General features: G+C 46.1%; 1 protein-coding gene across 3 annotated transcripts in view; it reads left to right on the top strand.

Annotated features, from left to right (window-relative positions):
- Nucleotides 1-12,685, top strand: part of LOC137588347 (disintegrin and metalloproteinase domain-containing protein 12-like) — a 62,707-nt gene that overhangs the window by 11,426 nt on the left and 38,596 nt on the right. For all 3 annotated transcript variants that reach the window (XR_011034044.1, XM_068305382.1, XM_068305381.1), the window contains exon 3: nucleotides 82-155. Coding sequence is in view for 2 of the 3 variants with exons in the window: in XM_068305382.1 (XP_068161483.1) it covers nucleotides 82-155 (74 nt within the window). In the remaining variant the exon portion in view is untranslated. The remainder of the gene's footprint in view (nucleotides 1-81; nucleotides 156-12,685) is intronic.

The following is a 12,685-nucleotide window of genomic DNA, read 5'->3' as shown; positions in this document are numbered from 1 at the left end:
CGTCTCTCATCAATCCAAACCTCCCTCACCCCACCCCACCCCTCCTCACCCCCTTTCTCTCCTTGTCTGTCGTCTCATCAGAATCACCCCGCATCGCTGAAGCTCCTGATTGAAGCGGAAGGTGAACAGCTGCTCTTGACTCTGGAAAAAAACCAGTAAGTGCTCCCTCCCATTTACACTTCTCCCATCTTCACTGCAAATCAGCGACATGTGTTCGCTGCCCCAGCGGCGACGGCGGTTGTGTGTCGCCCATATCAGACAGAGGTGGCGGTGGGAGGGGGGGGGGGGGGGGGAGGAAGGTTAGTCTTCTCTCGCTCCGAAACAGAGACTTGAAAGACGAGAAAATCTCACAACACGTGAGCCAGACGTTGATGCGAAGCGACATCCTGCTCCTTTCTTCTCCCTGCTCGCTTTTCATTTGATCTATTGGTGCAACACATGGGGGAAGAGGCTACGTTTGAACCCCCCCACCCCGCCGCCGCCCCCACCCATCCATCCACCACCAGCACCAGCAGCACCATATGTTTATTAAGAGTCAACATCAGCCGAGGGAATGAGAAAGAGACGCGAGCATCATCCAGAGGAGGAGGAGGAGGATGATGATGTTGCGGGAATAGGTCGAGCGTCGGCGGATCATCTTTAGCGTTTTTTTTTACACCGGGGGCAAATCGGAACGTGGCCTCCCGTCTGGAGTGGAGAAGAAACGGGACATGATTGATGGAGCAATATGTTTCCCCATCCGGCTTTTTCGCCGCCACACATGAGCAACCAGGAAGACGCTGAGATAGCGAGGAAAAAAAAACCACAAGAGGGAGCAGAAGGGTTTTAACGTCGGCGTGTGTTTTCCACACTTAATATATGTAAATTCCACCTGCAGACTGTCGGGGCGACGCTTTCAACACCAGCGACCAGCAATTTTATGCCTTACCTGCTTTAAAAAAAAAGATGTTTTGATGGGAAATCAGGCTGATTCTCAGCGGCGGATAACATTCCTGTTTCGCACAAGTAGGGGGGATTTTTTTTTGCAAAAGCTTGACTTGCAAGGTTATTAGATTCTCATACAGTACAAACAATTCACTTCAAAATGGGAACTAAAAGTCGTCCGCCGCCCCCCCCCCCTCAGTGGAAAAACAGCAGGCGTTCCCATGCAGCGCCCCGACGATCCTCATCCAACGTGGCTGTCATCGTCGTCCCGTCGCATTTAATGTGAAATCCACACAGCTGAGCTTGAAGCGGGGGCCAAGAGGAACAAACAGAAGTGGGGGTGCAGTGGAGAGATGGAAAGACTTTACTAAAACAAACCTCCGTGAATTTCAAATACCGGTCTTGTCAAAATTTACTCTCAACACTCGCAAGTCTGCTGGGGAAGGTCTGCTCACCCTCCTGCCATCGGTCAGAATTCTACTTAAATAAAAAAAAAAACCGACCGGAGTCGCGACTCAACGCGGTTTTCCCTTTGGCGTGATGATGAAGCGAAAGTTCTCGACTAAAAAAAAAAAAAAAAAAAAAAAGGCTCCTGGCTTGGAGCCACTGATGAAATCCAGTTGTTCAAACACAGCCGGCATCAGTAGAGCAGCGGAGCAAATGTGGTTCCGGAATTAAAAAAAACGCCGCGATTTATTTCTGTTTTCTCAGGTCGTTGGGAATAAATATCGCATCATGGCGAGCGCTGATGAACGCCGCCCCCGCCCCCCCCACCACCACCACCACCACCTTTCCTTGTTGTAGCGGGAGGTAGACATGATCAGCGTGTGGAACCGCGTCACTCCTGGTGGGTGATAGAGAGTCGCAGACGCTTTGCCAGGAAAAGGTCCGGGTTGCATGAAAATTGCTCTTCCAGCCTGCTTGAAATGATTAAATCCGTTAAGGGCAGAGGTCAACCTTCTCTAACTGGTGTGTTAAAATGGAACGAAATGCAGAAAACAAAAGAAAGAACCCACAGAACGACTCAAATGCATCTCGTTTTGGCGTTGCAATAAAGTTGTCTTTGACTTATTGCGGGGTTAGAACTTTGACATTTGCATGTCTTACGCTTCGCTTTCAGTTTAATCCCTATTGTAAAAATGTTTGTGCAGTAAAGTTAACCTCATCCTCAAACAGCTTCAAGGAGGGAAGGTTTTCCTTAATGATCTAAAACACTGAGCGCCAGTTTTATGGTGCAAATCCCCCCCATCGTAGCCCTGGCACGGGTGGTGGTGGTGGTGGTGGTGGTGGCTGATGACGCTGATGAGCTTCATGGAAGACTATGAATTAAATTCCTTAGAAACCTTTGGAAATTTTAAATTATGAAAAGGCAAAATAATTTATGATTAATGCGTGTTTGAAGTTTGCACGATATGTTCTGGGAGGTTGACAACGCGTCAGACTCAAGTTTATAAAAAGGTTTCCATAGAAACCTTGAAAAATACAACAGCAAAGCTGAAAAAAAGATATATAGATATATACTTTAATAATACCGAAGGAAATTCAGGACATAAGAAGACATAAGACATGTCAGAAGACACAAAAGAAAATGGATAAAATATGTCCAAAGTGTGGTGAGTGTATTTCTAGCCGGGCAGATGGACTTAGCGAGGACTACGTCCCTCTGGTCACTTTGTGTCGACGGTGATAAAAAGTGACATTAATATGACTTAAAACAGAAAGTAGACTTCTGGAAATATTTTAACGTTTGGCCGTCTGGGCCGCAGCTGTCGTTTACGAATAACTGTTGAGCGAGACGACTAAACTTTGAAGGTTTACAGTCTCAACACAACAAAGCTCCAGACACGCGGATCGGGAGACTCCTCTAAACCCGGCACGGGATCGCATGTCGATCTGTCGGCTCCCACCGCCGCCGCTGACGGGATCCAGATCCACCAGTTCTCTGATCCGGGTGAGACGGTCGGAGGTCGACGTAGGGTAGACCTCGTGAAGACTGCCCACGCTCACCTGAGACTGTCTTCAGACAGACTTCCTGATAGACTTAAAAAACAAGGAAGTTTGTCTCCAACCCCTGAGTCTCGTGGTCGGTGTCTTTGTCCATTGCGAGACGTTTTGTGCTAATTCATTGTCTTCTTAAAAAGAATCCATCGTTCAAATCAATTGTAAAGCTTTGCCAAAGTCTTTCTTACCTGTCACAACCAATCCAGTTGCGTCAAGTCCTATTAACGTCACACTACATGATTTATCCTGATGTTTAGAGAGCAATCCAAGTAAAAATTGCCAAGTTTAACATTGTCTTTTGGTAGCGTTATAGTAATTTCAACCAATGATTGGATGTCTTCTTGTGTAAATACTGTATCCCCGTCTGCTGCGTATCGTCAAAGCCTCCGATGACATTTGGAGAGCCTGCGATGTGATGAAAACTACTCTTGATAGCGTAGCACTAGCGCGTTTCAGGGCCAGGATGGAGCATTCTTTCCCGTGCGTCCGCTCCTTCGCTTTGGCAAAGTCTGCAGAAGCTGGAGACGTAGGTGTCAGATGTTCCAACAACATCCCAAGACGTGCTTGTGAAGGCGGCTGGATGGAAAGGGCGAACGCCGCCCGGAGCGACGTGTCGACTGTTCAAACTGGCACGCCTTATTGAGGTTCTAAAGATGGCGTCCTGAAGGTTCAGGGGGGGGAATGCCACCAATTTAAAGGGTTATTTGTTCATATTATGGGTCGTTTTTGCCCATCGTTCAGTCGCTGTGGACTGACCACCATAAAAATATGACCTTTTGTCTGGAGACAAGCTTTCAGAATCACAAAGGATGGATTTGTCATCATCATCATCATCATCATCATCGAAGCTACATTGGAACTACAGTATTTACCAAATGACTCACCGTGAAAGAACATGTGTTGCTTTCAGCGATTGTTATTTTTTATTTAAGTGAGGTATTTTGGATCATTAGCCGCTCTGCTTCGCTCTGATTGGAGGAGCTTTTATGCAGCAAAACCAATAATAGATAAATGTTGTTCTTTCTCCAAGAAAATCATAAAAAGAGGACAAAAAAAAACCAGCAACAAGTTCCATTTAAGAGATTATGATGCTGTTATCGTCAACGTGATACCAATATCAACCTGCTTCCTCTACTTCCTGGGTTCATTTGGATTCCCTTGTTGACTGATTCGACCACAGGTGAATTCTAAAACGTCTGAAAATAAGGTCAGAATTTCACCCAGGAAATCAATTTGGAGATGATGATTTCTCGGCTAAAAAAAATTACCCCTTCGTATTTGGAAGAAACTAATTTACTTAATGCAACCAAGCAGGTGAAAAACCAAACCTGGGGATAATCTCAGAGCAGAGCGTCGGCCTGCTGGTAATCTGATATTACATTTAAGATCTCTCCAATAGTTGCCCGTGTGTGGAATGATTTCTACAAATATGATGTTAATCCAATCATCTGCCACTTTCTTCCCACCCCCTGTTGGGATTGATTGACTTCTCTGACGCTTCGTATGGATTTTGCTTTGTCGCATGGCTGTGGCCAAGTGTGAGTGGGTGCTTAAGAAACTGTGAAGGTTATGCTTAGGTATAAAAGCATATTTTATATATATATATATCTATTTGCCATGATATTTTTCATTCCATCTCACAGCGGTTGAGGCGTTCATTCATCCAGTTTCTCACCTCCTCTGGGGAGAGAAACCCTGAAGCTTTTGTCGTCTCGATCGTCGAGGTCGTTGGCTGAACTTTGCCTGCCGGGTTTTGAACCTATAGCGGCCGAGCTGTTCCAGCAACTCTTGCTGATTCTTATCTTTGAAACCGAGGCCTGTGGGCACGTCAGGATGAGTCCCAAGCTGAGTGGGCAGCATCTTCTCCACCCCGGTTTCCCCTTCCTAATGGACCGCCGGACCTCTGGAAGGCGGCCCGGGGCTGGGCGGTTCGCTGGAGACTGTTCTCGGTTGCCTGCTCATCATATTATACGGCCTGAGGCAGAAGCATCCTGGACGGATGGATATCCATCTGCGAGCGCACACACCAAGGCACACACATGTGTGCGCACACACGCTTAAATCTGACCTTTTCATTGGACGGAGGATGTTTCCCGAGTGAACGGCCTGGCTGCAAACCTCGACTATCTCCCCCGGTTGTTGGGAAGAACAATAAAATTCATCCTGGACGGGATCCAGGCGCGATTTGTCCTAGTTTGCTGACTGTGGTTTGTTTTTGTTTTTTTGGAGGTGGGGGGGGTGTTATTTGACTCCCTATCTCGGGCTGGGGACGGCTGCCGGACGATGACCTGCAGGCGTCCTCGTGTCTCGCAGGAGACGTGGACAGGAAGTCGCCTCTCCTGGGAAAGCCGAAACTGACGAGAGGGGCGACAGACGAATGTGTGACTTCCTCTGCGGCGTTAGTATCCTAGAAAGCTCAAACCCGTTGACACCAGAGTGCACCAAACTCTGAGAGGACTCCGCTGACTCTTTCTCTGACTCATTAAATCAGAACGTAAACACAAGAACACCCTCTTTTTACCCCGAAAGGCACATTTTCTTTATTTATTGACATTAACGCCTGACTGACATAATCCTGTTCAGCGCTTTTTTAAGTGATTTCATCGGAGCAAACACGCGACTGATTGACTTCGGCGCCGCGGAGATATTAAGAAATACCCTTAATTTACAGCGGCGTCATCGCATTTCAACACGTTTATACATCCGTTTATTTTCTTCCACGGATTTGGGGTGAAGTTGTGGTGGATGGGATTCCAGAAATTCAATTTTTCCTTGGAATTCTGGGTCCTTTCCCCTTCCCCCCCTCCCAGTTTGGGTTTCCAACATCCCAGCAGCAAAAGAATCTTCATTTTATTTTTTCAGAATTTAGATGTAAAAACTTTTGGAATGTCTACCATCCATATTTTGCTTTCACATGTGTGTGTGTGTGTGTGTGTGTGTGTGTGTGTGTGTGTGTGTGTGTGTGTTGTATCTGGAGTGGAATTTGCAATCTTCTGGCAGCTCTTGTTAATATTCGTAAACATGATTTTATCACGTCATTAAAACCCAATAATTGTGATTCATTAGTCTCCAATTCCCTGATGAATAAGTGAGTAAAAAATAAAAGCTTCCAGTTGTTAATTCCCCATTAACGACGTTGTTTCCTTTCGTCTCCGGCCAGCTGAGCATCCTCTCATCCTCTCATCCTCTCATCATCTCATCCTCCTCGCCTCGCTTGGGAGAAGAGCTGCAAACGTTTTTTGAGCGAAAGCAGGAGATGAAGATTAAAAAACTGTCGATTTGAATTCCCCGTGCGCCGAGGCGCTGAAGCCTGAGCGAGACGCTGTTTGTGCCGTTGCTCCCTGTAATCACAGTGGAAGACTTCCTCTAATTAGAGGCGTCCTTCTGGTCAACAGCTCCATCCTCTGTCTGTTCGTCATCTGAAACGTTAGTCGAGGTTTCCCAGAGATGCCGGAAGAATGATTCCCAGAATTGCGAACAAATCGACTCCAGAAGCTGAAATTCCCATCCTTATTTCCAGGAGGAGGACGCCCTGAGGTTAACTCCTGTCTCTGTACCTTTCTTGTGGCTGTAAAGCCATGATATAGTGATTCATTAACTTCCTAGAAATAGGCTCCTCTGTCCAAAGTCTACACCTTTTAACTCCTTCCTTCAAAGGGGCTTTTTTTTTGGAAAGAGCTTCCTTTTTTTGTGAATTACCTCCTGAAATGTTCCAATTATTTCCCAGCTCAGAGCGGCGGTGAATGAGGTGGATTCCCTTCTCCGTGTCCCTAATTAATTAGGAGGCAGCTCTAAGCACAGCTTGTCTTATTTCTGGACCGCCAACACTTTTAAGTTTTCCTTTATGCTTATGGCTATCCTCCATTCTAACCTAACCTTGAAGCTGATTTCAAGTTTTTTTTGTTTTTTTGTGTGGTTTTCAACGCAAAATCACGAAAACAATGGAGGATTAACTCCTTTCCCATCTCTGGACGTTTCTGTTTTGCAAAGTTTTATTTGTGACAAAACCAAGAAAACAAGTTGAAGGAGCTGGGTTTGAACCATCCATCCACCCCGGAACCCCAGGAGTTAAACCTGCTAACAGGAAAACATCCGGACGTCGAGCGCTCATCGTGACATCACGCTTACATCAATACCTGTCGGAGCTGGAATCGATAAATACCCGCGACCTCTGCTGAGTCGTTTGACCTGCGAAAACGCGTGCTGATTGTACCCTCAACCGGTCCAGACAGAAACCAGATGTGGGTTGACGTTTGCGGCTCTAAAAGCGGTTTGGATGTCACCGCCTCGCTCTTTAAACTTTCTGCTCTCCTAATTCATCAATTTGCGCTGAGACGTAACCGTAGCTAACATCTAAAGCTCTTCTCTTTCGGGATTAAATCGAAATTGAAGCGGGATTAAATGCAATATGCAAAAATATACCCCGATCAAAAGGTCTTCTGCGACGGTTGTACTTCCTTCCATTCGGGCGCGACGGCGCTTCTACTAAACGCCGCGCATACATCATCCTGCAGGATGAAGGTTAAACACGTGAGTTGAATACGCCCAAAAAAGAGCGAAACATTTCTGAACGGATGAGTTGAACAAAACGGGACTGGACGGCTCATTAAAGAGACCTGTTTTTGTGCAGCGATAGGGGTCTTCCCTCGCTGCACGCCGAGCGTTTTTCCAGACGGACCACGGCAGAATGCAGCTGCTAGATCTATTCCTCCCCCCCCCCCCACTACCAGAACAGACACAGCCAACCGAAACCTACTGTCTGCAGCAGTTTGTCTCCAGAGGGGGGGACGAGCCATCACTCATACCTTCTGCAGAGCGGCTGTTGCAGATAGAGATGCTTTGGTTGTCCCGCAGCCTCGTGTGCACGCGGAAAACCGGAGATACGATCGTTTACATTTGATCTATGACAAACGCTTCAAACGGCTCCTTATCGTCAGACGGCAGGCGCCGTGTTTCTGTCCGTGTAGTCGCCGTCGTACACGCGGCGATTCGCGTATTTTGCCACGTGGTGCAAAACACGTACCGTGATTGGCGCATCTTGTCATGTGACGCAAAGGTCTATACGTGACGCAAACGATTTACGCATTTTTTTTGAAGAGCGGCACAAGTCACACAAACTGAATATAATTATGTTAGAAGCCTACGGTAAACTTTTTTGAGTTCAAAATCAATCCGGTGAGCATGTTTGTGGTTTTTATGTGCACTAAAATACAATTTTTCCATTTCCGAATTTGACTGTGTGTGTCTATTTTACCCCAACATGTCAACATAATAAGCTATAGGGAAATAAAAACCATCTATTCATATAGATGAAGTTGTGCTGAAGATAAACATACCAAGCATGGGTATGTCAAATCATTTTTTAATGTGGTATATAGAGACAAATATCAAAAGTAGCACAAAAAAAAATAGGTCAGGGCTGTAAGGGTTAAATCTAAAATCAGGCGCCGGTACGTCTTGTACGAAAAAGATTGCGTTAAAAGTTACGAACGGAGGGGATTATCCCGTGCTAAAAAAATTCTGTTGAAACCCTCGGTGTAACTTAACATTTAATAAGCATAATGCGAGCTTTTATCTGCCAGAACGTTCTGCTGGAAGGCTTCGCTAACGGATTCCAGACAGCTGATAAAATGGAAGCAGATAATGTTTCTGCCTTTTATCCAACTCTTCATCGATTTGTCGTAAAAAAAAAAAAAATAGCATTGCTGACCTCATGTTTTATCCGTGTTTGCGCTTAACTCCCCCCCCCCCACACACACCTCCTATAACTCACCCAGACATAAAGGGGACATTCGGAATGGAATTATCTTTTCTATTGTGGATTTTTTTTTTTTTTCCTCCTTTTCAAAAAAAAAAAAACGCGACTTTTCCACGCTTTTGCGGCGACACGAGATTTCCTGCGTGAAAGCGTTTTTTGGCTTTTTGAAATTAAAAAGACAAATCAACAAAGAGCTGTAATTTCCGTGTGAAATGGATTTTTACCTCTGTTATTTATGACAACAATAACCCCAACTTGGAGAACACGGGGGGGGGGGGGGATCAAGTCTTCGCTTCACCCCCACCCAAAAAAAATAAAAATGCATGCAATAATGTCACCGTTTGTAGGGGAAATAAGCAGTAAGCAAAATAAAACAGCTTCACCCTCGAGGGTGGGGGGGGCTCCTGTCGAATTGTGTTTTTATGCTCGGTAACAACAGCAGGCGGAATTATTTGTAGATGAAACGACGGGAAAAAAATTCATCTTTATTAGCGCGGCTCCGCTTTGAAAACAAAAAGTCAGGGTTAGCGAAGCCTTCCATCCTCGTCTTCCCTTTTTGTGCTTTTGTCTGCGTTTTTCTGCACCCCCCCCCACCCCCCATCCAGTTTTATTTAAACAAATGTTTTCCGTCAAACGCCGTGCAATCTCATTTCCTCGAGGAGCGCCGGAGGGAATAAACAAAAAGTTGTTGACCTCTGAGCCGAGGAGGTCGCCGACTGAGCGTGGTCATCATCAGTCGTCGTCCGGTTTGACCTACGGATGCTCACGCCGGGGGGGGGGGTGGAGGGGGGGGGCTTGCAGCGTCCTTTTGAAAAATGAATCCTGCATGGAAAGCAAAAAAAATCAGCATCCTCCTCGGTTGAATCATCCAGGAAAAAAACAACAACAACAACAAAAAGCAGCGTTTTTTTTATTTTCCTCGTCCCAACCGATCATTAGGGGTCCACGCCTGGGGCCCCCGCGGCGCTGAGAGATTGCCCCTTGGGGTGTTTTTTTTTTTTTTTTTTTGTTGCTTTGGTCAGATGAAGTGTGAAGACATTCCTCCTCCTCCTCATCCGTCTACCTGACTCCCCCTGTTTTTCCTCCCTCCTGATTTTCTCGCCGTCAGCAACTTCCAATCACACGGCGAGGTCTCCATCGGGCCCTCACTCGCACCTCATCCCTACCGGCTCTTGGGGACCAGGAGCTGCCAACAACTATAGGAGCTGCCAGGGGGTTGATAAAGAGGCTGTGGATTGTTTTTTTTTTGTTGGGTTGGGGGGTGCAGGGACCTCCAGATTGAGGATACAGTTGCTTTAAAATAATCAGCGAAAATGGGGGTCGCGAGCGGGTCGACGTATCTGCTGTTTGTCCACGAGAAACAAGAAGAGGTTTCATTTGTTTGGCCAGCGGATGCGAGACGCTAACAGTCTGGAGGGTGTTAGCAGCTAAACGATGCTACGCTAATCCCATTCATGTGTGCACGCAGGCGGTTATTCACCATTATTTATCATGTGGTTTCCTGATGTTTATTTCCAAGCATTTTCAGTCAGCTTTTCGCATCAAATTGTGCAGCTAGTCCTTGAGATGTTGTCTCCTCGCCGGTGAAACTGAAGGATTCTGGGATTTTTTTTTTTTTTTTTTTTGGGGGGGGTGGGAATAAACTTTTTGAAGAATATGTTGAATTAACTGTCAGAAAAAATAAATAAATAGTGATAGCTGTTCTAAAGCGCCGATTTGGTTCAAATCCACATTGATGGAGATGAAATCAAAAGACACGCATCGTTTCTTTATGGTGGTCGTAAACACCCCCGCCCCCCCCCCAGCTGGTCGCTTCGTATATGATGTGTTGTTTACAAACGATCTCTTATAGAAAGCCAATAACATCAGCCGGATCTCTATTCCTACAAGAGAAGGCGGGGGGGGGGGGTCAATGGACCGCGGATGACGGACGAGCCGGCAGAGGAATATTGGGGAATCAATCACCGGGCGATGATTTAAACACGAGTGACGTAACAGAAGCTTTTGTCAGCGTGTGCTGCAGAAATCTTAATGAAAAGTCATTTATGAAGCGCTCAAGGGGGGGGGTTGGGGAAACATCCCCCTCCCCCCCCTTTGTTTTAACACAGGCACCTGTCGCAAGTGAAGTTTCTGACCTTGGACGCTAATTTCAATCCTCTTTACATAATTGCTGCTTTAGTTCCGTCTCGTCCTGTCAGTCATCTCCTATAAGAAGACGAGGAGTCAGGAAGAAGGGGTGGGGTGGGGGGGGCAGGCAAACCCGCCTAATGCATCAAAATCAGACTCCCCGCCCTGAAGGAGGCGACATTTCCGTCACTGATGTAATCGGATGGGGTGAAAGAAAGCGAGGAAAGGAGAGGGAATTTGCATTCTCTGCTTAATTGTTTGATTTCCCAGAAGGCAGGCAAACCAGGGTAGAAGGGCAGACGAGAAAGGAAGGGACGGGGGAGGGCAGACAGATTTAATTAATTGAAAGTCAGGGGGGTTTTTTTTTTTGTTTTTGTTTTTTTTGTTTATGCATTTACCTTGTACGGAATGATGGACTTGATTTCCATCAGTCCGATCTCCCCAGCCGCTCATTAGTTGGAGCACAAACCCACCCCCCCACCCCCCGCCCCCCCTGAAATGAATATGGATGCCGGAGCTGCGAGGCCCCTCGGATCGCTTCTTTTCGCGAAACCGTCTGAATTAATGGCTGAGCTGGAAGCTATTGCATTAGCATGACCCGTCCCGAAAATGACTTTGCGTTCACCCCACCCCCACCACCCCCCCACCTCCCTCTCCCTCTCCTCGGTTCCGCCTCAGACTTAAAAAGAAGCTATAAGTGAAAATCCAGCTTTCTCTTCATGCCGGAAACATATCGCGGCAAAACAGAGTTCTCTTAAAGACACCAAAGAAGAAGAAGAAGAAGAAGAAGAAGAAGAAGAAGAAGAAGAGGACGATTTTTTTTTTTTTTTTTTAACGCCCCTTTTGTTTCAGCTGGAGTCTTCGTTTCAGCCTGGAAGCTGCGTGAAGTCGTACATACAACACAGATCACAGACACTTCACAAAGGGCGCTTGGAGGCGACAGTCAAGACCCCGGCTTCACAAAAAACGCCGTCGACAAGTCCCCCCTTTTTTTTTTCAATCAGTCACTCGTTCCAGATTCCACCGGAGGAGACGTACGGAGCAATTTAGAGTTAGCTTCTCGTTGTTTTGATTTGTTTTAATTAAAATCCACGTGTCCTTTAGCTCTGTAAATGTTTGATGGAACGTGGAGCTTTGTCTCGTCTTCCCCGTCCGTCGGCATTTTTTCAGTTTTTTGGGGTTTTTAAAAAAATTTTTTTTTTTTTTTGAAGCTGTGTAATGATCCGAAGACACAACAAAAGGAATAAAAGAAGAGGCGATGCAAGCCATTGCCTATTGTTTCCTTTGTGGAATGTTTTCACGGAGAAGAATATGAATTAAATTCACTCAAGTTTCCATCAGCGGGGATTTTGGGGTTTTTTCACGATTTTGCAAAGCTTGCAGCCGCAAATCAGAAATCCTCTGACCTCACTGATAGATTTTTAAACGGGACTACTTCTTCTACCTCTGATGAAAGTTGTTAACAGTTCTTTGGGTTAAATGGACCTTTAAAATGTATTTTAGGGCTTTAAAACAATCCCCCCCCCCCCTAAAAACTTTAGGAAGCCATTAAAGCTCCATAATGCCTTCCTGATTTTCCAGGGATGCGCTGAGGGCGGAATAAGTAGTTTAGGAAATCAGGCGGAGGAGGTTTTCTGGTTTGCTGATAGTGTTGAAAGAAAAGCATGTGTTGCATGATATATAAGCCGTGATGGTGCTGAACAAACACACACACACACACACACACACACACACACACACACACACGCATAAATTACGCCGAGCTACCAGCACATTGAAGTGATTTCTGCACAGGGACACTCTCCTTCCATCTCCAACACTCCCCCACTTTCAGACATATCAGAGCTGTGTGTGTGTGTGTGTGTGTGTGTGTGT

This window comes from Antennarius striatus, chromosome 21 (genome assembly GCF_040054535.1).
Source record: "Antennarius striatus isolate MH-2024 chromosome 21, ASM4005453v1, whole genome shotgun sequence".
NCBI classification, from domain to species: Eukaryota; Metazoa; Chordata; class Actinopteri; order Lophiiformes; family Antennariidae; genus Antennarius; species Antennarius striatus.
The sequence above is the reverse complement of the archived record's forward strand: the minus strand, read 5'-3'. Positions and strand labels throughout refer to the sequence as shown.